This window comes from Podarcis gaigeae, assembly GCF_964106915.1.
Source record: "Podarcis gaigeae genome assembly, chromosome: 14".
Classification (NCBI taxonomy): Eukaryota; Metazoa; Chordata; class Lepidosauria; order Squamata; family Lacertidae; genus Podarcis; species Podarcis gaigeae.
Window position 1 is genome coordinate 53530214 of NC_139690.1, and position 24818 is coordinate 53555031.

A 24818-nucleotide genomic window follows, 5' to 3' on the forward strand; every position below is an offset into this window, starting at 1 on the left:
AAGGACCAGGTGCGCAGTCTGGGAGTCAATTTGGACTCACAGCTGTCCATGGAGGCGCAGGTCAATTCTGTGTTCAGGGCAGCTGTCTGCCAGCTCCATCTGGTACGCAGGAAGAGACCCTCCCTGCCGGCAGCTTGTCTCACCAGAGTGGTGCATGTTCTAGTTATCTCCCGCTTGGACTACTGCCATGCGCTCTACGTGGGGCTACCTTTGAAGGTGACTCGGAAACTACAACTAATCCAGAATGCGGCAGCTAGACTGGTGACTGGGAGTGGCCGCCGAGACCACATAACACCGGTCCTGAAAGACCTACGTTGGCTCCCAGTACGTTTCCGAGCACAATTCAAAGTGTTGGTGCTGGCCTTGAAAGCCCTAAACGGCCTCGGTCCTGTATACCTGAAGGAGTGTCTCCTCCCCCATTGTTCTGCCTGGACACTGAGGTCCAGCTCCGAGGGCCTTCTGGCATTTCCCTCCCTGCAAGAAGCCAAGTTACAGGGAACCAGGCAGAGGGCCTTCTTGGTAGTGGCGCCCACCCTGTGGAACGCCCTCCCATCAGATGTCAAAGTGATAAACAACTACCTGACATTCAGAAGACATCTTAAGGCAGCCCTGTTCAGGAAAGTTTTTAATGTTTAATAGGTTATTGTATTTTAGTGTTGTGTTGGAAGCCGCCCAGAGTGGCTGGGGAAACTCAGCAAGATGGGCGGGGTATAAATAAATTATTATTATTATTAATTATTACTATTATTATTATTATTACACCCACTAAGTGTCTAACACCCCTACTCCAAGGGGCAAACAGAAAAGGAGTTGTTTATTTCCTTTGGTTTCACCTGAATTTATTTTTCTAGGCTCTTTGATCCGAGGGGGGAGCAGCTCTGAGGTTTGGAGTGTAAATATATATAAATATGAACGTGTGTGTCTCTCCTCTTCTCTCTTCTATTTAGGGGGGCGGGGGGGGGGAGTGAGACTGGGAGTCTGTTTCCTCTCCTATTTGCTCCCCCGAGTTTGAAATCGGAAGCATTGAGTTTTTTAAAAGGTGGTCGAGCTGGTTTGTTTAATAAATAAAACCAATAAAGTTGTTAAAAAACCCCAATTATCATAAATAAGTCAGACCGTGAAAAGGAAAAAGCAGAAGCGGCTGCCCCCCCCCCCTCCCTGCGCTTGGCTGCTGCCTTCTATTTATTTGATTTATACCGCCCTTCCTCAAAAAATATCTCAGGGTACTTTGCAAGATTTTTTAAAAAGAAATTTATGCAGATTTTTTTTATTTGATGGATATGATTTTGTATAAATTGTTGGTTCTTTTTTTTTTCTTTTTTTGTCTTTTAAAAAAATTCCTGACCCTTATGTCTTCATGTTTTCTTCTTTTGTATTTAACTCTTCTATACTTATCTTTCCTGTACGTTTGTATTTTAAATCAATAAAGATTTACCATGATTTTTGTTTAAAAAAACCCAGATCAAAGATGCGCAAACAAATAGCCCCGACAGAAGCGACAAAACAGTAACCCCCCCCCCCCGTCTCGTCCCCAGGCCTCTTCTAGGACCCCGCGCCACGGGGCCCGGAGGGATCCCCGGGGTCATCTAGTCGGACCCCGCGCCGCGCGGCGCCCCGGCGAAAGCCTTCCTCGCTTCCGGTCCCTGGCCGGCAGCAGCAGCGCCGCCTAGCGGTCGGCGCCGGGCCGGGCCCTCCCCTGGCGTTGCTAGGCGACCTCCCCCGCGGCCCGCCTGCGCGCGCAGCCCTGCCCTCCCTGGCGTTCCCGGCGCGGCCTGCGGGGGCGCTGGCGAGCCTCGTCCGTCTCCGGCGGCGGCGGCGGAAGGGAGCGCGAGGGAGGCCGGAGAGGAGGAGGCGGCCCAGGCCGGGAGGAGGCGGAGACCAGGAGCAGGACGGCGACCAGGCCCAACACCGGCAGAAGCGGCGGCGGCGGCGGCAGCGCGGGTGATGGCGGCCTTGGCGGCCTTGGCGGCGGCGTCCCGTCCGGGGCCGGGGCCGCGGCTCGCCTCCTTGTCCCGGTGAGGGAGACGGGCCTGCGCCTGCTGCGGGGCCGGGCGGCCGCCTTCACACGTGCCTGTCGCGTGTCGGGGAGGGCGGGAGGAGGGTCCCCCCTCAGGAAGTGCCCCCGCGCGCCCCTCCCGCGAAGGGCTGGCTCCCTCCGGAGGGACCCCCGGGGTCATCCAGCCCACCCCCGCCAGGCAGGAGGCTGTCGCGCCCAGCCGGAGACCCAGGGGCTCCCGCCCAACCCAGGAGCTGCCCTGCACCCTTGGGGGCTGGGCACGGGGGGGCTCCTCAGCCCCCCGAGCCGGAGGAGTGGAGTGGCGGGGCTTCCTGGGCCCCCAAAGGCTCCAGAAGGGCTTTCTGTGGCACAATGGAATATAGAATGACTCTCCTGTGCCCCTTCCCCTCTCCCCTGTGGAGTGCCCTGCCTGGGTGGATGGAGCAGCCAAGTCATTTCGTGGTCCCCGAGAGGGGGCAATGACAATAAAGATATTATTATTATTAAGAGCCCCCCACGATACTTCGCACAAATAATATTTTCGGGAGGTTTCTTAAAAGCCCCCGCTGCATCCTTTTGCATCCCGGTGTGCTGTCAAAAAAAGCTACACTCGGTGTTGATTCCCCCCCCCCCTTTGGGCCTTTCCAGGATCAGGACCAGAAAGGGAACTTTGCACCTAATCTTTGCAGTGCATGAATTGACAGGAAGTTCTTAGGGGTTCGGGGGGCCATTGCCCGTCTCAGGATGGAGAAAGGCGCGTGTGCTGCGTTCAGGTCCTTTGCGTGGCTCATTCGGGGCCCTTGGCTCTCTTAATTTGGGGGAGAAGATGCTCAGCTTCTTCCCTCTTGGCCCGACAAAGTCTTGCCTTCTTTTCCTCGGAGGAGCGGGCTGCAGGGCCTTGGGAAGGGTGAGCTTGCCAGCGTTGCGCTGCTTTCTAACCCTCCTTCTCCAACCTTGCAGCCGGCCGTGTGTCTTCCCCCTGGGGCAGGGGCTGCTGGGCCGCTGAGGCGTGGGCCGCCGTTCTGCTGCTGCTGTTGCTGCGCCCGCGGATGCCGTCAAGATGAGTGTGCAGGGCCAAGGTTTCCCTCTGGACCTTGGGGGGAGCTTCACCGAGGATGCTCCGAGGCCCCCGGTGCCAGGAGAGGAAGGAGAACTCGTTTCCACGGACCTGCGGCTAAGCGGCCACGGGTTCTACTCCGGGAAGTGCGATGCCATCAAAACCGAGACTTCCACGGCCACTCCGAGGCGCCCCGACCTGGACCTGGGCTACGAGCCAGAGGGGAGCGCTTCTCCCACCCCTCCCTACCTGAGATGGGCAGAGTCTCTGCACTCTCTGCTGGACGACCAAGATGGGATAAACCTCTTCCGGACCTTCCTGAAGCAGGAGGACTGCGCAGACTTGCTGGACTTCTGGTTTGCCTGCAGCGGCTTCCGGAAGCTGGAGCCGTGTGACTCCAACGAGGAGAAGAGGCTCAAGCTGGCCAAGGCCATTTACAAAAAGTACATTCTGGACAATAACGGGATTGTGTCGCGGCAGATCAAGCCGGCCACGAAGAGCTTTATAAAAGATTGTGTGATGAAGCAGCTGATCGACCCGGCCATGTTTGACCAGGCCCAGACGGAGATCCAGTCCATGATTGAGGAGAACACGTACCCCCTCTTCCTTAAGTCGGATATTTATTTGGAGTATACAAGGACGGGTGGGGAGAGTCCGAAGGTGTACAGTGACCAGAGCTCAGGGTCGGGGACAGGGAAGTGTCTCCCCGGCTATTTGCCTACCCTTAACGAGGACGAGGAATGGAAGTGCGACAAAGAGGTGGAGGAGGAGATGGCCGGCCGGGAGTCTGCACCCTCCAGCCGGCTCACCCAGAAGCTCCTCCTGGAGACAGCCACGCAGCGAGCCACGTCGTCCAGGAGATACAGCGAGGGGAGAGAGTACAGGTGAGAGCTGCAGGTTGTCTCCGCGTGAGCCACGCTCGCTTGCCCCACCACATGCCCCCACCTTGTGGGGCAGAAGTCTGCTTCCGCCGGGTAGCAGGGCAGGATGTGGAGGCGCCCCCTGGTGGCTGGGGAAGGGCTGAAAGGGGTTACAGGCCCAGCACTTCCTCCTTTCAGCGGCAGAGATTTGAGCGAAGCTCATCCCCTGCCGTCTGCAATGCTTGGCTGCGGCCCCTGCCTGAAGCTCCTGGCAGTTTTGCTGTCCTGCCTAACTGCTCTTGCAACAATTTTGGTGAAGTTATCGATAGATGCATTGCTGGGAATTTCTCCAGAATTGGCCTCTGAGTCTCACACCGTCTATTCCACCCCACCCCAACAACTTTGTTATAACCTAGAATAAGCTCTAAACTTATTAGAAGAACATAGCGCATAAACTAGTAAGATTTTTTTAAAAAGATCCACTCAATCCAGATATCCCACGATCTGCTTCCAGGCTCAAATTGCATTTTATTTTATTTGTCTCTCTTTGTCCCCCACCCAATCCCAGCACCAGCAGGTTCTAGAAACAGCAGGGGAACTCCAAGAAGTGCTTTTGCAGGTCCCCCCTCCCTCTTGCTAGGCTCTGGAGATAAGCTCTTCCAGCCACTTCGCCTATTGCATTTACTGTCTTAGCAGTCTGGAGGGCAACAGCTGGATCTCATCGTCCCCCAAGCAAATTCCGCCCCTTGTTGCAGATGCTGGGAGCCTTCCGTTTTGAGTACTGTTTTCATCTGGGTTTTGAGACAGGAATGTTGCATGCGAAACCGCAAGAGAAGGAGGCGCTCCTCTGATCTCTTGCTAGTTTACTCAGGAGGCTGGGAAACGATCCCAGCTACTGGGCCTTCCTTGTGGAGTTTGAACCTCCAAGTCCGGGGTAGGCAACCTAAGGTCTGGGGGCTGGATGCGACCCAATCACCTTCTCAATCCGGCCCGCGGACGGTCTGGGAATCAGTGTGTTTTTGCATGAGTAGAATGTGTGCTTTTATTTAAAATGCATCTCTGGGTTATTTGTGGGGCATAGGAATTCGTTCTTTCCCCCCCTCCAAAATATAGTCTGGCCCACCACATAGTCTGAGGGACGGTGGAGCAGCCCCCTGCCGAAAAAGTTTGCTGACCCCTGCTCCAAGTGCTTCTTGGAGAACATTTTCCTGGGGGCAAAGTTTTGGAACTCCTAAAAGTCCCTTTCAGAGAGAGAGAGAGAGAGAGAGGTTTATGACTTGTTCCTCTGTATCGCTATGGCATTCCTCCTCCTGAACTCCAGATGACCATCCCTGGCCTTGGAGTTCTTCCGGATACAAAAGGTCCCAGAACTTTCCCCTCCTAGATAAGAGATGGGGAACTTTGTAGGCCAGCAAGTAGCCAGCCCTAGCTTAAGCAAGGCCACCATTTGACACTACACAGGTCAGACCCTGAGACTTAAGCTGTGGCTCTCCTGGGCAGGTGAGTTGCTGGAAGTCTGCACAGTTGTATTTAAAGGGTGGTGCCAACATCCAGGCGAGCTGCCGCAGTTCAGGCTGTGTTGGAAAGCAAATCACCAAATGGCACCTTAAACCTCAGTTACGGTCGCCACAACAGAATGCTTAGGCGCCATTCCCTGCCCCCCCCCCCCCGGCCGTCGGGGATGATGATTTATACTGCTTTATATTTTAAAGAAAATATCTTAACATCAAATTAAACAATCCAGAATAAAACAAATTCAAGCTTCAATGAAAACATTTCAGATCCTTCTCTATGTGACATTTTGCTTTCCCCATATTTATTTACCTACTTAATCTATATAGCTGCCCGTGGAGCAGAAGGGGCGTAGTGCTTAGAGTGTCGGACCAGGGCCTGGCAGATCAGGGTTCAAATCCCCACTCAGTCATGAAGCTCACTGTGTGACCTTGAAGTCAGTCACAGCCTTTGAGGGTCATTGTAGGGATCAAACTGAAAAGGGGTGTGTGAACCATGGACTCCTTGGAGAAAAAGATGGGATATAAAGGTAATAAATAAACTCTTCTGCTTCTCTGCTTAAGAAAGCTGGAGGGGCCAGCCAGATGGTGCTGCCAGAGATCTCCACGTGGGCACGATTGGAACCGCACCAGTTGCAAAACGCGCCTGGCACCTGGGGAATTTCGAACACTGGTTTTCGGGGATGGGAAGATGGTAGCTTTGAAGTAACTTTGGCTGAGTTTGGTAACCATTCATTGTTTCTCTAGACAGCAAGGCTTACAGAGGTTTCTTCTTGTTCTGCAATGACAGAGTGTGCGTCTTCCTTGTTTATGACTTGCGAAGGTGTGCAGGGGGGGGGGATTATACGGGTCCACCTGTAATGCTGAAACAGCGACACAAAGCACAGCCTGGAGCCATTTGGAAGGACAGATTCTCTGCCTCCCTTGCTGGTCCCTATGGCAGAGTCACACCGGAGTGAAATGTGTGGGGTGGTAGTCTACTAAGTTTTACTCGGAGTAATCCCTTTGAAATGAATGAACACCATCCATACAGGTCCATTAATTTCAACCGGTCTGCACTTGAGTATAACTTAATTGACGATCACCCAGGATTACCTCTGGCAACGTGATTCCCGAATTCCCTGTTTTAAGGTCACCAGTGTGTTTGGAGATGGGTAGCAGTCCCAGGAACAGGGTCCTCTGGATGAATTGTGACGGGGGGGAGGTGGCGGCTGTCAGTACCACCTTCACGAAAAACATTCCAGGTGGCTGTTCCTTGAAAGCCCCTTTTGCACCCAGCCCTTGAATTGCACGTGAGGCGGTGAAGCCCTTGCCTGCCATGACAGAGCAATGCTGGTCTCTGAAGGGTGTTCCAGGGGGGAGGGAGGCAAGGGGGCGGAGAGAAGCTTTGGGACCTGATGGGGCACCTGCTGATGCTGAGAGGGGACGGTCAGGTGGGGATGCTTTGCCTAAACATCCTTTTTTTGTTCATGGCTGCAGGTGGTGGTGTGGTTTCTTTGCAAAGTACACCTGTGGTCCTTGTTTCCTAGGGGCTGCTTTCAGACTCCTAAGGAAACCCTATTTCAGGGTCTGTGTGAAGAGAAACCTTCTCCTTCTGCTCCTCCTCCCCAGTTTCCAGAGCTAGCAAGAGGGCAATCAGAACCACCCAGAGTGGCTGGGGAAACCCAGCCAGGTGGGCAGGGTATAAATATTAAAATTATTATTATTAAGCAGAGCCCACAGCCACCTGGTTTTCTTACTTCACTGGTTTAAAAGTTGCTGCTGCCCTGTGTAAGGGATCAATGGGATCGTCGTCTTTGGGCCCCGATACTGGCAGTGGAAGTGACAAGCTTCAAGGCCGTTTTAACCCCAGTTTCCCCAAAATCACAGTCTCATTGGGTGTTTGTTTTGTGTTTGAAGTTGATGCACCTGAATCAGTTTGGAGTTCAACTTCAGACTGCACCTTGGTGTGTTTCCAAGAGAGAAGAACTCTTTCAGGAGTTCAGGAAAGTGTTTGTCATGGCACATAATGTGAAAAAGCACATTCTCCTCCTCGCACAATTCCATGTGGGAGTTCCCGACCCAGGAAGGGTCTTGGCAGTTTTGCCTGCACACTTGGGAGGCTGTTTTTCTCTCCCTTGGAATCACCCAAATGAGCCCTCCTTGCTATACATTTGCACAATCTTATCGAAGGGAGGTAGACTTTTTGACTGGATCAAAACACAATTTGCCACACGTCCTCTGTGTTACAGGATCCATTTAAAAATCTTGACTGCCTCTTGGAACAAGAAGTCCCATTTCTGCATGAATATCTTGCCGATTTTGCTGTTTTATTTTTAACCATTTCCACCATGATGTCCTGCCTGCCTTTCCACAGTCGTGGAACGCAAGGCAGCACCTGTGTTCTTTCCAGGAGGCTCCCCCCCCCCCAGACCTGCCCGCTTTCAGCAGGGTAGCTGTGCCAGGTGCCTCCAGACCATAAAGCTCAAGTTGGAAATGTCCTTTGTGGGTGCAATAGACACCTGCGGCACTTCCTACAAATAAAGGGAGCTCCAAGCACGCAGGCTTTTGCTAGCTGGGGGAATTTATTTCTGCAGAGGGGCCTGCCTCCATCCCCTTTTCGACAACTAATTGGATTGGTGAGTGTGATCCGAACGCACGTCCCGCCTTGCAGGCATCACGGCATCACCTGTTGCTGCTGCTCCTCAATTGTGCACCAAATGTTTGGGGTAAAAATAGACCGCAGAATGGAGGGTGAGGAATGGATGCGACTCTGTAAAAACGCTTTTCGGGGGACATTTTTGCCCCTCTTGCACCGCATCCGAAGTAGCACAGGTGTTTTAAAAAAACAACCCCAGAAGCTTTGCAGATGGGATTTGGCTGAAATGGAAAAAGTGGCTCCGAATCTGGCGGCCTGGGAGGGGGCGGGGGAGGCTCTTGTTGTTTAAATTGTTGAGATTCCTTCTGAGCTCTGCAAAGAGAGACGTTTCAGCCACCAGAGCTGAAAGCCCCCAACTTGCTCATGCTCAAGGCCGGCCTGTGCCACTAGGTGAAGCCGGGCTGGTATGCTGCTGGATGCAGACTGGGCCCCTGAGCCCACCCTGGGGATGGGCATCCTCGGACGACTCCTCTGGGCTTTTAATACGGAAACCCGCAGCTTGGGGACATGGGTCTGTTTCCGTTGGGTCGGGGCCTGTCTCCGTCCTTTGGTCTTCTGCCCAGGAGGGAACATGGCCACGGCCTGACCCTTCCACTGCCCCTTGGGTCTGTCCACCTCTCAGACTCTTGCCCAGGTCCTGTGTCACACAGCCAGAACTGCCTGCCAGAGGAGGCCTCTGCCCCTTTGCTCAGCCTTCCCTGCATGCCTTGTTCCCTTCCAGCCCCCTGCCCCCTCTGGCCAGTCCTCCTGCTCCTCCCAGGCCCTGACTCTCCTCCTCCCCTGCCCCTCACCTGAAGCTCCTCTTCCTGGCATCTCAGCAGCCTAGCTTGCTCCATCTTTCCCTTCCATCACCAGTGCTGAGCAATTCTACCAGTCCCTCAGGTCAGGCCTCCTGCTAGCATACTCTGGTGGAGTGTGTGTGTCCCCCCCCCCAATCCCGCTGCCCCTCTTGCTTTGGCCACTGCGGGCTGCTCTTGGCCCAGCTGGGTGTCCTGAGCCACGTGAAGGTGGCAAGGGCTGGCGTGGCCCTTTGCTTTTGCCCATGCTGGGACCTGGGTCCTGCTCCTTGGAGGGGAAGCTGGCCCCGGAGGCTGCCTGCACCCGCAGGAACAATGGCTGGCGTTCCCGAAACAGGAGGCCTGCTTTCTGCCCCGACTTCCCTAGCCGAAGCCGCTCTTGTAAACAGGGCAGGAAGGGATCTGGAACAGTTTGCCCCCGTCTGTGTGCGGACGGTGGCGTTTCTTTCATTCCTTCCTTCTGCTCATAGTAATGCATTCCAGATGAAAAGCTCCCTGGAATTTCTGTTAATAAAGGGAAACGTTCATGGCTGCCTGCCCTGAGCTGGGCCTGCTGGATGCGGAGAGAGCCTGGGCCTTTCTGGGAAGGGCCACCTGGAGAAGCTCAGGGGCCGCTTCTTGTACAGCCAGCAAGGCAGGGACGCTGGTGCCTTTGGGGAGCGCTCCGCTGCCTTGGGTCAGAGGAAGCCTTGTGCTGGCACCTCCGAGGGCCCTAACCGTGGATCAGCCTGATCTCCAGATCCACACCCCAGGGGGGCAGTATGCGGGTGGGTGAAGGACGCAGGTGCTTCTTCCAGAATCCCTTTCTGTTTGCCCCACACCTGGTCATGTTATTGTTGTTGTTGTGTATTAGATTTATATTCAGCCCTTTCTTACAAGATCTCAGGGGGTGAGTCACAGGGTAAAAATGCAAGGTAAAAGCACAAGTAAACAGTTAAAACAAAACAAGGAAAACACAATACCCCCCCAAGCATATTTAAAAGTCTGTAGAATATTAATCAGCCTTATGTGGTATTTTAAACTGTGCTGTCCCTGATCATGGCTGGCTGGGTCTCCCTTTGGGCATTCCATGTCCACAGGGAAGCATTTTTTAACTCCAGCCTCAGGTGAAAAACCCCAGGTCTCCTTCCCACTTTCATTTATAGCAGGGATGCAGGTGGCGCTGTGGTCCAAACCACTGAGCCTCTTGGGCTTGCCGATCAGAAGGTCGGTGGTTCAAATCTCCCCTTCGGGGTGAGCTCCCATTGCTCTGTCCCAGCTCCTGCCAACCTAGCAGCTCGAAAGCACACCAGCGCAAGTAGATAAATAGGTACCTCTGTGGTGAGAAGGTAAACAGTGTTTTCGTTCGCTCTGGCTTACATCACAGTGTCCTGTTGTGCCAGAAGCGGTTTAATCCTGCTGGCCACATGACTCGGAAAGCTGTCTGTGGACAAACGCCGGCTCCCTTGGCTGAAAGCGAGATGAGTGCCGCAACCCCATAGTCGCCTTTGACTGGACTTAACCGTCCAGGGGTCCCTTACCTTTACCCATTTATAGCACCTGCAAGAGCCCAGCCCTGGGGGTGGGTGATACGGGGTCCTTGCTCCTTTGCTCTCTTTGGGAGACTTCTGCCCAGGAAGCCTTTGGGCAGATGGAAGACACTCTCCAGAGGCGCACGTGAAGCAGCCTTGGGTCCTCTCTGGTTGGCTGCCATCTTCTCTGGTTGACCACGGCTTTCCAAGGGTTTTCCCCAGTGCTTTCCGCCACAACTGTCAGGGAATGAATCGGCACCTGAGCTCAGCCCCTTCCATGCCTTGGCTGCCTTCTTGGGAGCCCAGTTTTGGCTTCCTTGGTCCTTGACCCCGTGCAATGTGGGTGTGCCTTGTGGGGCTGGTGTTCTCCCTCTGCTGGCTGCTCAGTGCCATCTAGTTTGGGAAATGGTGGAGGTCTGTGCTGGGGGGCTTTTGTACGTGTGACCAGACGCCTTTGGCACTTCCTAGTTGTGGGGCTGCTTCTCTGCAGGAGCTTCCAAGTTGCTTCTGCCCCCTTTGCAGTCCCCATTGGTGGGACCCAGAAGGTGCCAAAGGCAAATTGTACCCCCCCCCCATATGGACTATATTGGGACCTTTACAAACAGTTACCAAGCATGAAGTCTTGCTTTCCAGGACAAAATACATGTACATGTATTATTGTCTTGTATACAGTTGTAAGGCAAAAAAACCAACTTGGAAAATCTTCTACATTAAAGATTAAGCTGCCATCCTCAGGGTACATGTCAGTCTAAAGCCTTAAGATGATTTCTCCATAGCGGCTGCTGTGACGGAGATGGAAGGGAGATCGTTGTGCTGTTGTTCATCAAGGATATAAATTGAGAGCGTGCAGTCAAGCCCACTTTTCTTTGTTCTTCCTCTTATCACCCTCCGGTGGTGAGTTAAGCGTCCTCTAAGTGCTGTAGTCCACCCACGTTGGCTCCATGTTTCTGTGGTGGCTCAGATATATAGGCCAGTTGCCAAATGGCACCTTAAACCTTGGTTATTATGGTTGCCACAACCGAATGTCAGAGGCGCCATTATTCTTCATCGCCACCGTTCATGTCTCTACCGCTTTATATTTTAAAGAAAGAAGATCTCAAAGTGGTTTGCAACACATTAAAACCTCAAAATCAACCATCCAGAGTAAATAAAATTCAGGCTTCCAGGAAAATATTTCCAATCCTTCTCTCATGGACATATTGCCTTCCCGCTATTTATTTACCGACTTAATATATGGAGCTGCTCCATAGCAGAAGTACTTTAGGAAGGCAGTGGGGTGTAGTGGTGAGAATGTCAGACGAAGACCTGGGAGATCAGAGTTCGAATCCGCACTCTGTCATGAAGCTCACTGGGTCAGTCACAGCCTCCTAGCCGACCTCACAGGGTCATTGTAGGGATCAAATGAGGAGGGGCATGAACCGTGGACTCCTTGGAGAAAAAGGTGGGAGACAAATGGAACTCTTCTGCTAACCTGCTTAAGAAAGCTGGAGGGGCCAGCCAGGTGGGCATGTCTGTGTGGTCACAGTTGGCACCCACGCCAGTTGTGAAATGCACTTGGTGCCCGGGGAATTTTGAAGGCTGGATGGGCGGGGTCCTCGAGGGACTGGAGTCCGGAGGGTGACCAGGACCCCCTTCTCTCTTTCTGCTCCTTTGCAGGCATGGGCCTTGGAGAGAGCCAGTCAACCCTTACTACGTCAACACGGGCTACGCCTTGGCACCCGCCACCAGCGCCAACGACAGCGAGCAGCACAGCATGTCCAGTGACGCCGACACCATGTCGCTGACAGACAGCAGCGTGTGAGTACCTGCCCCGAGAGAGACACCTGGGATTGGGCTGCCAGGGCAAGGGGGCGGAGCAGCGAGCAGAGGGGGCGTGGCCTGCACAGGAGTCCTCTCCAGGCGCTGCTGGACTCCAAATCCCAGCAGCCAGCTTGGCCCCCTGGGAGCCAGGGAGGAGGAAGGGGGAGTCGAAGGCCAGCAACATCTGGAGGGAGCCAGGTAGCCAGGGGAGCCTGCTTATTGCTGCCTTGATTCGATTTGGTGTACTGTATTTCTACACTGCCTTCCATTCCAGCGAATCCCAAAGTGGCTTACAAACAATAAATAGCAACAGCGGAACAGAGCACCGCAAGAACAGCCTGGAATATAATACGATTACGTATAGTACATGTAATAATTAACAAATAGCCAGTAAAACCCTTTTGGTTAACAAACCAGCAACTAAAAAATAAGCTAAGCATCACAGTTACAGCATAAGTCATGTTATATGATTAACAAGTCATCAGTAAAGCAGTTATAATCTGTAAAACAATATTAGCAAAATGGCAGCTTGCCTCGCCCTTCCCACTGCTGCAGGCAGGTAGGCCTGTCTCCCAGCAAGTGGCTGACGGGAGTCTTGTCCTCATAGCCTGCCTCCCATTGCCTGCTCCGGCTTCTTCTGCAGACCCCCTGGGCTTTCCCAGCTGCGGGGCTAATAGCTCCACACACACATCCCCTTGGCTTCTGAGGGCTCTCCATGCCAGGCCTCCTTTGGAGTGGTGGCTGAGTGTGACTTTCCCTGGCCCTGGAGGACTTGTGCGTTTGGAAAGCGTCCACCTGCCTGCGGTCAGAGCCATTTGCGTTGCGCTGAGGGCAGAGACACGGTCGCCACCCTTGCAGCATCACAAAGGTCTCTGCAGGCCTCAGCCTTCTCTTCCTGCAGAAATTCATTTTTGAAACTCCAGATTTATTTAACCTGAGTAAATCCACGCAAGCTGTAACGAGAGCCAGCAGCAGCCCAGGGAAGGGTCTAATGAAGAACAAATGTCGGGTTTACAAGGGGCTTTTTCTGTGCCGAAGGTCAGGAAACTGCCGTTGGAGCTGCAGTGGGGGATGAAGCCCTTCCCCATTGCAGAGATGCTGGTCGAAGGTTGCGCTGCTCCCTTAAGAATGATCCCCACAGGCTGCCTATTTCTAAAAATAACACCTAATAAATCCTGAATCTTTGCCGCAATTACAGCTCCACGCCTGAGGCACCCTCCTCCTGGCATGCCTGCCACAGGGGACACATTTGCCAGCCTCTTCTTATAAATAAGGGGGGGCAGAATATTTAGCCATCTACAGGTTGTCCTGGGAAGTGGGCACCTGCGATGGAAGTGAGGGGGGGAGAAGTCTGAGCCGTTGACCACGGAGGCCGCTGTGGGCATGCAGTGGTGGCAGCCAGCCTGTGTCAGAGGAGGATGCTGGCAGGACTTGACCAGGGGGGGGGCAAGATCCCTTCTTGTGAGATGCCTTGCAATGTGGCCCTCACACCCTCCCCTGTGGACCTTGCTATCCTGCTTCAAGATGTGGGCCTGGCATCCAGGGAGGCCTTCCGGAATCAGCCCCTGCGGGGAAAGGCGGCAGCACCACCGGTGTCAGGCGTGAGCAGGGGTTTTTTCCTAGAAAAATAAGTGCCAGTACTCGCCATGAAGCCGCTACAGTATGTGCCACACTGTTTGACAACAACAAAAAGAGGTGACGGTGCTGCGTGGCCTTGAGTATCCCCTGAAAAATCCTAGTGGTCTCGGGAATTCTCTTTCCAGGAAGTCTTGCTCCCATTAATAATAATAATAATAATAATAAATTTTATTTATACCCCGCCCTCCCCGGCCAGAGCCGAGCTCAGGCCGGCTAACACCAGTAAAATTAAAATAAAAACATAATAAGAAAAAACCCCAATTTAAAATACAGGTTAAAATGCAATTTAAAATGCAGCCTATAGATCAAAACCATAAGGGGAGGGAAACATGAGGGTCAGACCGAATCCAAGCCAAAGGCTAGGCGGAACAGCTCTGTCTTGCAGGCCCTGTGGAAAGATGTCAAGTCTCGCAGGGCCCTAGTCTCTTGTGACAGAGCGTTCCACCAAGTCAGGGCCAGTACTGAAAAGGTCCTGGCCCTAGTTGAGACCAATCTAACCACCTTGAGACCTGGGGCCTCCAAAGTGTTGTCATTTGTGGTCCTTAAGGTCCTCCGCGGGGCATGCCAGGAGGGGCGGTCCTGTAGGTGCGTGGATCCTAGGCCGCATAGGGCTTTAAAGTTCAAAAAGGTGCCATTTAAAGGGTGCCATTGAAGGAGTTCCCTTCGCTCTCTAAGGCTCCTTCCCCAGTGACCCAAGCCTTTGTCTTCTTGCCTCTCGTGGCTCCGCTGTCGTAATTTCTCTGCATATTCTGGGAGACCAGTGGGGAGGGCAGCTGCTCACAGCAGGAGGGAAGTCTCCCTGTCTTCTTCCACAGCCTGCCTACACTCCGCCTCCGAGTCTGCACTGCTCTCTTCCCGCTCACTAAACCCTGTTGCCTCTTCTGCTTCCAACACCTGCCAGCAGTCTGCTCCCTCTTCTCCCTCTGACCACCCCTGGTCGCCCAGCCTCCTTGCCCTGGGGCTTCCCCGGCTGCTGCCTCCCCCTCTACTCTGCCTCCAGCCGGTCCGTGACCCCTGGCCGTCTGCGCTGTCCCCCCTGCACCCCTTTCCACCTGGAGCTTGACTTGCCCTGCGCAAACTGTCACTGTTTCCTCTTGCCAGAGACGGGATCCCGCCGTACCGACTCCGGAAGCAGCATCGCCGAGAGATGCAGGAAAGTGCCAAAGCCAATGGACGTGTGCCACTACCTCACATTCCCGTGAGTCACGCCAAGCCTCCTGTCTTCCAGAGGGATGAGGCCCAGCAGGACCAGCCCCTGGGAAAGGCCTTTCTCCTTCTGCAGCTGCCAGTCAGAGTCGGGAGGGCTGGTGGGCAAGCGAGGGTGGGCTCTGGCCGGGGCCTTGTGTGCTGCTGGGGTGTGGCCGGCTCCTTTGCCAACCAGGGCTGCGTGTCGTTCCCACAGCGTACTTACCGAATGCCAAAGGATATCCACGTTGAACCACAGAAATTTGCTGCCGAGCTGATCAACCGCCTGGAGGAAGTCCTCAGGGACCGGGAGGCGGAGGCCAAGCTGGAGGAGCGCCTGAAGCGTGTCCGAGCGGTCAGTAGGGGCGGCGGGGGCAGCTGGGGCTTGCGTGGAGATCCCTGCCCCAGCCTTGCCGGGATGTTTCCCAAGCAGTATCAGATGATGTCTGTGCACCTCTCGTTCTGAACTCTGCACGTTCTCAGAGACTGGGGGGAGCGGTGCTTGTCACAGGCGGAGAGGCAGACTCCCTGGAGTCTTCTGCAGTCCCTTGACCGCCCCCCCCCCTTCTCTGCTTCAGCCTCTGAGTCTGAACTGCTCCCTGTCACCTGCTCCCTAAATCCTGTTGCCCCTTCAGGATCCAACACCTCCCAATCTTCTCCCACCACCCTGGCTCTGAGCCGTCTTCCCTTGGGGGTTCCCCGGCTGGCGCCTCCCACCTCTCCTCTTTGTCCAGCTAGCCCCTGACACCTCCCCCCCCGTCCAGCCCCCTCACTTACTCTTCCCGGCCGGTGTTCCCTAAGATCTGTCTCCCCCCGCCCTCCCTTGACCCGCCTTGTGTTTCCCAGCAGGAGGAGGAAGGTGAGGAAGCCGACATCTCCTTGGGGGCCCCCCTGGCGGGCCACAAGCTCCCCCTGCCGCAGGCCTTGCCCCACTTCGCCCCCCGCTTTGCCGAGATGCAGCTCCGGGACGCCCACGAGGAGAACCCCGAGAGCATCCTGGATGAGCACGTGCAGCGGGTCATGAAGACGCCGGGCTGCCAGTCCCCGGGCCCCGGGCGCCACTCGCCCAAGCCCCGCTCCCCCGAGGGCGGCCTGGCCGGCAAGCTGCACGGCTTCCTGGGGACGGTGCCCCTCGGGCACGGCAAGCACGGCCCCAAGGCGGCCCTCAAGGCGGACGCGGCCGGCCTCCACCACCACAAGCACGTCTACCACCACCACCTGGTCCACCACCACGGGGCGCTCAAGCCCAAGGAGCCGCCCGAGGCGGAGGCCGGCCAGGGCGCGCCGGGACCCTTCGCCTGGAACGTAGACGCGCACAGCTACGCTGCCAAGTCGCGGGCCTATGGGGAGAGCCTGGGGCCCCCGGACCCCTCGGCTTATGGGTGAGTGGTGGCGGAGGGGGCCCATTGGGACGGCATTGGCCCCTGTGAGCCGCAGGTGGGCAGGGGCAGCCAGGCAGAAATGCTCGGGGGGGGGGGGGCGACACCATGGAGCTTCCTTCCCGGCGAGGAAGACTTCTGGTGCACGCCAGTGGCTGGCGCTGGAAGAGGTCCAGTGTCTGTGGGGCAGCGAGGGAGGGCGTTCCAGCACAGAGAGAGAGCTCATGCTGACAAGCGGAGGGTTGGGGTCCCAATCCCCTGGGTTTCTGCTGCCTGCAGTGCAGCAGATCACCCCCCCCCCATCCCACTCTTGGGAGCAACTCATGACTGAGGCAGTTGTTTTCTTCCTCCTTCCTTGCAGCGGGAAAGCTGGCCTGCTCTCCAAGAGGAGCGTCAAGAAAGCCGATTTGGGGAAGAGTGACGGCAGTGGCTATGACGCTCCAGGCTCCTCGGAGGACGTGGAGAAGAACCAGAAGATCATGCAGTGGATCATCGAAGGCGAGAAGGAAATCAGCAGGCACAAGAAGACAGGCCACGGGTGAGAGGGGCAGGGGGAGCGGGCGGTCACGGGTGCGAAAGCTCCACTGCCAGAAAGCAAGGCTGCCTGGCTGCAGGGGGGAGCCCAAGGGGGCTTGCCTCCTTAAGCGGCACCTTGTTTTAGAGGGGGAAAACAAGGGGGGAAATTCTCCCCCTCTCTGCGCAGCACCTCCTGTCGCTTCTCTGAAGGGGCGCTGGGCAGAGAGGGGGAGATTTTTTATCTTGTTCTCCCCCCTCTAAAACAAGGTGCGTCCTATGGTCCGGTGTGTCCTATAGAGCGAAAAATACGGTATATATTATGTTTGGCTGCCCCCTCTTCCCCCCTCCAGGCCTTCAGAAGAAGATGCCCCCCCTCAACTTTCCAGTTCCTCGGGGAAGGGGCAGGAGGCAGAGAGCCCCTTATCTGTTGCTCTCCACTGATCTGTCGGGGGGGGGGGGTTCTTGCACATAGGAGAGGGAGAGAACTGGCCAGACCTTTGACAGGTTTTTCCCCCCCAATTCCACAAGGAGGGGGACATTGGGCTCTCTAATTCCAGTGGCAGTTTGCGTGAGGCTAAAATTCGGGGGGGGGGTGCCTCTTTCACTCCCTTCTACAGCACTACTTGTACTATCCCAAAACCTCTTCTGCTTTCTCTCTCTCCCCCCCCAGCTCTTCCGGGGCCAAGAAGCAGCTGCCCCATGAGTTGCCCCGGCCAGTCTCCGTGGAGCGCCCCATGGCCGTCCACCCATGGGTCAGCGCCCAGCTGCGCAACGTTGTCCAGCCTTCGCACCCCTTCATCCAGGACCCCACCATGCCCCCCAACCCGGCCCCCAACCCGCTGACGCAGCTGGAGGAAGCCCGGCGGCGCCTGGAGGAGGAGGAGAAGAGGACGGGGAAGCCGCCAGCCAAGCAGCGGTATGGCCAGGGGGGGGCACTCTTGGGGGGAGGGGGGTGTCCTTGTCCTGGCCAAGGGGTTGACCAGGAGTGGGTGGGTGGTTGTCTCCCCCCAGACCCCCTGGCCCTGCACCTGGCGCACTGCCTTTCAGAGTGAGGAGGGGGCTGCTGGGTTTGGCTCCCCGGCAGGCAGGCAGAAGGGCCTTGAACAGCTGGAGATGGGGGTCAAAAGACACTCCCCACCCTCAAGGACCTGTAGCAAAACCTGGGGGGGGGGGCGGTGTGCCTTGCAGGGGGTCTGCTGCCCCCAGGGGCTGGTCTGGCCCCTCCACTCCTGGGAGAAACTGCAGTCCAGAGCTTGCTGCTGGCTGGTGGGTGTTCTGCACAGCCCTCCCCTCTGCACTTCTACTTGCTCAGCAGAGCAGCACTTGCGGTGGGGGGGGGGAGAGAAGAGAAAGCGCCTCCTTCTCCTCTGGGACTTTGGGGTCGTGGCTGGTGGGGGTATCTCAGCTGCAACGGGCAGAGCAGCTCCCTTTGCTTCTTGCCCCTTGGCGCTCATTTCTTCTTCGACTGGAGGAACAGACAAAGATGCTTGGGGGGGGGGGCGCCCTCTGCTATGTGCTGCAGTTGGGAGGCTGCGGTGTGAGACTTGCCAGCTCTTGTGAGGAAACCACCCCCCCACACACACACACAAAGACACAGGCGACTGTGAGGGAGCTGAGGGGGCCTGTTTGCTCCAGAGGGGTGGGGTGTGTGTGTGCATTTTGGGCCCAGGTGACTAGCTCTCAACCCCCTTTGTCATGGGGGGAAGACGCCTCCGCTGCTGGTGGCCTTTGGGGTGTGGCGCCCCCTTCATCAGGAGAGCCCCACTGGATCTGGCCCATGGCCCCTCTAATCTGGCATCCTGTTCTCAGAGGAGGGCCCCAAAGGGAACCTGGATGTGGGGCCTGATCCCAGGAAGACGCTCAGCTGCTGTGGTTCAGAAGCATCGCTGCCTCAGAGCCTAGCCAGGGGGGCTGTTGGCCATTGAGAGCCTCCTCCTCCTCCTCCTCCGCAAAGTTGTCGGATCCCTTTTTAAACCCATCCACCCTCCTGCCCCAAACGGCCACCAGGTCGGCTCCTGTTGTGTTTCTGGGCCCCGAGCAGAGCTGTGCTTTTGGCCCTGGCCTGGGTCTCTTGCCAGCGCCTCTCCCGGGCCCCCTCCCTCCTTCCCCACGTGGCAGAGCCCCCTAGGCAGGCCCCCGGGAGAGGGGCAGAGAGAGGAGGCCCCAGTCCCCCGACCTTTGGGGCCTGCACCCCACGGGGCTCCCCGGCCGGCCGGCGGCAGGAAGGCTTGTCTAATGTCTGAGATTGTTCCCCAGGTATGCCCAAGAGGTGATCCAGCGAGGTCGCTCCTCTGTCAGGCCGGCTTGCATGCCGCTGCTGAGTGTGGTGCCCGCCGTCTCCGACCTGGATCTCTCCGAGTCTGAGTAGGTGCCCCAGCTCTTCCTGTCTCCTCCCTCCCACCCACCCATCCCGTAGCCTCTCTAGAACCCTCCCCACTCCTCGCCCTGGGAGGCTTCGCTCTGCCGCCTTGCCAGGACCGGCCTCAGACACGGGGCGGCTGGACCAGGCAGGGAACCCTCATAATAGTAGTTGTAGTTGTAGTAGTAGTAGTAGTAATAATAATAATTAATAATAATAAATTTTATTTATACCCCGCCCCCCCTGGCCAGAGCCCAGGGCGGCTAACACCAATAAAATCACAGTAAAAACATAATACGGGAAAAAGAGAGGTGGGGGAACCAATTTAAAATGCAGGTTAAAATGCAGCCTCAAGACCATAAGGGGAGGGAAACATAAGGGTCAGACCGAGTCCAAACCAAAGGCCAGGCGGAACAGCTCTGTCTTGCAGGCTCTGCAGAAAGACGTCAAGTCCCGCAGATCCCTGGTCTCTTGTGACAGAGCGTTCCACCAAAATGGGGCCAGTACTGAAAAGGCCCTGACCCTAGTTGAAACCAGTCTAACCACCCTGAGGCTCGGGACCTCCAAAGTGTTGTCATTTGTGGACCTTAAGGTCCTCCGCGGGGCATGCCAGGAGAGGTGGTCCCGTAGGGCACAGCAGGGAGGCTGCGGGGACCCCTCTGGAGCCTCCTTGCCCCCAATGTGCCCGTTCACTTGCTGCTGGGAAGCCTCTGATCTGGCAGGCAGCCTCCACTACGCCTTCCCTGCTCAGGGAGTCCTTGTTTTTCTGGCTCCTCTGGTTCCCTGGCCTCAGCCTCCCACCTGCCCTGGTGCCCAGTTCAGCTCAGGTGTTAGCGGCAGGTAGTCTTGGGCAGCTTTAAAATGGGATTAGACAAGTTGGAGGAGGAGGGTCCGCGGCTTCTAGGGCTGATGCCCCCTGGTGCCAGTGGAAGGCCGCCTGTTTCTCGTTGGGGGGCAGCAGCAGGAGAGGATTGCTGGCCTCCAGCTGCTTTGGGCCACGGGGAGAGGGTGCTGGGCCAGGGGGGCCTTTGTGGCAGCAGATCTCCTCCGACGTTCTTCTCAACTGTTGTTGCCGTGGGGCCTGTGGGGCTGGTTCTGTGGCTTGCCTTTTGGGGTTGGAGAGCTGCAAAGAATGCCAATATTTTTTTGCATCTGGCAACCAACATGCCCCTTTGGTTTCAGATGGTTCATGGATAGAACATGAGTCTAAAAAAACCAGGACACACATTTTCACAGATCCTCCAGAAGGAATGCATTTAGTGTTAACTCTGGAAGTACAGACTTGATTCTGAATAAATTAAGCCTCCTTGTGTAGACAGTCATACCTTGGATCCCAAACGCCCTGGAACTCGGATGTTTTGGCTCCCAAATGCCGTAAACCTGGAATTGAGTGTTCCGGTTTGCGAACTTTCTTTTGCAACCAGAACGTCCAATGGGGCTTCAGGAACTTCCTGCAGCCAATCACAAGACACAATTTGGTTTTCAAATGTTTTGGATGTTGAACGGACTTCCAGAACGGATTCTGTTTGACTTCCAAGGTACGACTGTATCATGATCTAGGCCTAGGAGACTTCTTTTGGTCAGAATCAAGTTGCCATATTTCAAAAAGTAAAAACCAGGGTGCCCCAAAAGTTGTTGAGCTTTCAAAAACGCCAAAAAGAGCATTGCGTTTCAGAAATTCCTCCGGGATGTCAATTCCGCCTTTGAAATCCCAGTTATATCTGGGGAAATCCGGAAGTATGGTAGCCCTAAATACATGACTTCTGTTAAATGAGCCATCATAGCCACCAGAGGGCCATGAATATTTGTGTTCTGGGCTTTTTAGTCTCATCTACCCCTAAGGGACATGGGAGCCTAGGGGTTGCCGATCAGAAGGTCGGCGGTTCAAATCCCCACGACGGGGTGAACTCCCGTTGCTCGGTCCTGCTCCTGCCAACCTAGCAGTTCAAAAGCACATTAAAGTGCAAGTAGATAATGGTGAGGGTTCCCTTTACCTTTACCTTCACCCCTGCACTATCTGAAACCAAAGGGGCCCTTGTTTGCCAGATGTGAATTTTATTCCAGCTCTCCTGCCGCACTAGAAGGTTTTACGTCTGGTCTGAGCACCCGGCCGGCGTGCAAAGAGCCAGGGTGGGCTGGCGAAGGGAAAGGACAGGCTGGCGAGTGGAGGGGTGCAGCCGGGTACCAACGGCCCCTTCATTGCTTGTGCCGGAGCAGTGGGACGGTTTCTTGCTTTGAGCCCCTCCTGCCCCCTTTCCTACAGAAGGGAGCTGAATTGTGCAGGAGCTGAGCTGTGTGCTGGTCCAGGGCTCTTGGCGAAGCTCCTTGAAGGAGGTTCCTTGGCAAGCGAGGGCTTTTCCCTTAGCAGGGACATCTTGGCGCCGAGTCGTTCCCAGAGAAAGAGGTGGCATCCCTTTGTCTGAACAAATCCTTCGGTCTTTGAAGGCAACCAAACCCCCCCCCCCCTCTTTTGGAAAGGTCTTTTGCTCAGCTCCCTGCCTAGTAAGCGTTGGGGGTATCTGTCCCCCTCTTCCCCAGGTAGCAATGCTGGGATGGCTGCAGCACCCACCCACCCCAGCCTGGGCATCCCCCTCTCTGAGCTGTGGCTTTTTCCTCTCTCTGTGTTCCTGCCCTTTGGCTATGGGAAGTTCCAGTCACCTGCCGCTCTTCTCCTTTGGGCTTCTGGGACTGGAGAGGAAGCTGTTCTCCCCCAGAGCTTCCTGGGTCCCGGTAGGGGGTGCCTGTGCCGTTCTTGCCCCCGGTTTGCAAGGGAGCCGGTTCCCTCCCTCCAAGGAAGTTCAGCAGGTGGTGTATTGGCTTCCCGCCGTGTAAAGAGCTTGCGTTGTGTTTGCCTTGCAGGGCGAAGGTGCAGAAGAGGCCAGGGGCCAGCTCCGCTCAGCCCTGCGAGAACATTGTGGTGGCCTACTACTTCTGCGGAGAACCCATCCCCTACCGCACGCTGGTCAAAGGCCGTGTCGTCACCCTGGGCCACTTCAAGGAGCTGCTCACCAAGAAAGGGAACTACAGGTGAGCAGGGAGGGATGCCTCGGGTCCCTGGGCAAAAAGCCTTGCCTCTGGTGCTTCCCCTCTTTGGCTCGTGGCCTCCAGCATCTGCCCCTGCAGATGGCAAGTCCCACAAATGTGTGGGCCCCAACTCTGACGGTTGGCACAGAACCAGGAAAGAGGCAGGGGGAGGGCGCCTGGGAGATGGATCATGTGCAAAACCAAGCCAAGAGGTATTTGGAGAAGGAAACTCAAGTCAAAACCCGATTTTGTTTGCATCAGAGCTGAGGAAGCCTGTGCCAAGGGAAACCCCAAACACACTAAATGGCACGTCATGTTCAGAGTTGCACGCTTTCTTCTGAACCGACAATTTCCACTTTTTTGCAGAACATCTAGTTTCTTGGCAGAGAGCAGAATGGGCCCATTTTAGAGGTGGGGGTGGCAGGAGTCGGGAGCACCTGAGCTGTGAGGGGAGCCCTCTGTCAGCGCAGCCATACACCACATGACCCTTCTTGAAATTCTGATGAGGACTAGAAACTTGCTTTAAAGCAGGGGGAGCTGTGGGGACCCTCCTGGTGTCGCCAGACTTCAGCTCCCAGCAGCATGGCTAGCGGTCAGGAATGATGGGGGCTGCAGTCCTGGAGTGACACAGATTTCTCCACCCTGGTTTAAAAAGACACTCTCTGTCCCCCATCTTGCAGGTATTACTTCAAGAAAGTAAGCGACGAGTTTGACTGTGGCGTGGTGTTCGAAGAGGTGCGGGAGGATGAGGCCGTCCTGCCCATTTTTGAGGAGAAGATCATTGGGAAGGTGGAGAAGATTGACTAGCCCAGAGGAGGCCGAGCGAGACGGAAGCAGCCAGAGATGGACGGAAGCGGCGGCCAGGGAGGGGGGCAGGGGGGGCACCGGCAGCACTGGCATCCTTCCACACCCGCTGCCCAGAATGGCTCTGCCTTCCCCCTGCCTGCCTGCCTGCCTGTGGGGCGGCCACCAGCCCCCTCAACATAACGCCAAAGCTTTGCGCATTAGGGGGCCATTCACTGAAGCCGCCCGTTTTGATATCATCAGGAACGGGGCAGTCCAGCCACCCCCCCAAAAAAGTGCACATGCTTCCTCTGGGACGGGGAGGGCGGCAGCAGCCCCACAGGTGGGGAGGTTCCAAAGGGTGCTTGTTCACCCGTGGAACTAGCTGCCACTTGATACTTTGCACCTTGCTGCTCTATGGCTGGCGGCTGGCCCCTCCATCTCAGCCCGCGGCCTTTCCACGCCTTGCTGCCCACCTTGCCAGGTCAGAGGGGTTGGGGAGGGGGGAGTCTTGAGGAGAGAGCAGATTTCATCGTCTAGAGAAGGGCCAGCCTGGTATTTGCTGGGAGCTGGGACGGGACCTCTGGGCTGCCCCTTTGAGCCTCCTCCTTGCGCCCCATAGATCTGGGTGCATTCAGTGCCCCCCACCCTGGATGGTGGTTGCCTCTGCTCTGCCTCCCTTCCGGGGGCAGCCTTCGTCTCCCCACTCCTCCCCAGTTGCCTGACCCCCCCCCTGCTGCTCTCCAGGTACCCCTGGGCTGTGGGGGCACCTGCCCTCGCCAGAGCCCTGCACCTTCTTGCGTACGTCACCGAGTGCCTTCAAACGCCTGTTCTGTTTGCCACCCACTGCCCCGGACGGCCTCCTCCCCGGGTCCCGCTTGCCCTCTGTGCCGGCCGGGACCCCGAAGGCCTCGGACCCGTTGCGGGTTTTTCATTTCCCTTTTTTCCTGAAGGGTTCCCTTGTAAATATGTACATTTTCTAAAGATGGCATCAGCCACCAGCGGTTGGGACAGCGGCTGGCATCTCCCGAATGTTTTTTTCACATGTTGACTTGTACAATTTATCTTTTAAAAGGTACTTGGATAATAATGGAATAAAAGCCCATGTTCAGATGGCAGCTCTGCGTGTTTGTGAGTTGTGTGGGTTGCTGTCCTCTGCTTGCGTTGGGGGGGGGAGGCCTGCTCCGACACGGACTATTTGGGGCACCGACCAGCTCAGCCTTCCCTGAGACCCCTCAGGAACTGAGCTCACTCAGATGTGGCAACAGGCAGCCCTGGAAGACTCTGGACATGCTCTGGGACCCTTTTCCATGCGGGCAACGGCAGCAGAAGCAACGTTGCTCTTGCAATCTGTGCAGATGCAGCAACGGACCCTCGGGGGGGGGGGATTCTTTGCACAAGGATGTCGTATCAACCCCCCCTCCCCATCACTCACTCTCAGACCCCTGTGTGCCCCATCTGCAGGGCTGTGTGGGCTGATAGCAAGGTCCTGCCTTGGCTTGCTTTGGGACGGTGGGACATCGCTTGGGTGAAACACACTCTTCATTTAGAGCAGGCGTCAGCATACTTTTTCAGCAGGGGGCTAGTCCACTGTCCCTCAGACCTTGTGGGGGGCCGGACTATATTTTTTTTGGGGGGGATGAACAAATTCCTATGCCCCACAAATAACCCAGAGATGCATTTTAAATAAAAGCACACATTCTACTCATGTAAAAACACGCTGATTCCCAGACTGTCTGCGGACTGGATTGAGAAGGCGATTGG

The 24818-nt window shown here is 55.9% G+C and overlaps 2 protein-coding genes across 5 annotated transcripts in view; one reads left to right on the forward strand and one right to left on the reverse strand.

Annotated features, from left to right (window-relative positions):
- LOC310831319 (cytoglobin-1-like) overlaps positions 1 to 24818 on the reverse strand; it is a 108672-nt gene that overhangs the window by 35700 nt on the left and 48154 nt on the right. The gene's annotated exons all lie outside the window — the stretch shown is intronic.
- On the forward strand, positions 1966 to 24172 carry AXIN1 (axin 1). 4 transcript variants are annotated; one of them, XM_083711468.1, is made up of 11 exons: positions 1966 to 2015; positions 2957 to 3937; positions 12027 to 12167; positions 14910 to 15006; positions 15211 to 15348; positions 15840 to 16375; positions 16734 to 16910; positions 17559 to 17804; positions 19145 to 19252; positions 22107 to 22274; positions 22952 to 24172. In XM_083711468.1, exons 2-11 carry the CDS (start codon positions 3057 to 3059, stop codon positions 23076 to 23078), a joined length of 2619 nt encoding a protein of 872 aa, XP_083567594.1. In that variant the 5' UTR covers positions 1966 to 2015; positions 2957 to 3056; the 3' UTR covers positions 23079 to 24172. The 4 variants fall into 4 exon arrangements, with proteins under 4 accessions (XP_083567594.1, XP_083567595.1, XP_083567596.1 ...); XM_083711469.1 differs by having other exon boundaries at positions 1973 to 2015; positions 15843 to 16375; XM_083711470.1 differs by lacking the exon at positions 19145 to 19252 and having other exon boundaries at positions 1973 to 2015.

Coding starts and splice junctions, on each gene's coding strand:
- AXIN1 (XM_083711468.1), top strand. CDS start 3,057: ATGAGTGTGCAGGGCCAAGGTTTCCCTCTGGACCTTGGGGGGAGCTTC. Junction 15,007..15,210: donor TGCCACTACCTCACATTCCC/GTGAGTCACGCC, acceptor TCGTTCCCACAG/CGTACTTACCGAATGCCAAA. Junction 15,349..15,839: donor GCCTGAAGCGTGTCCGAGCG/GTCAGTAGGGGC, acceptor TGTGTTTCCCAG/CAGGAGGAGGAAGGTGAGGA.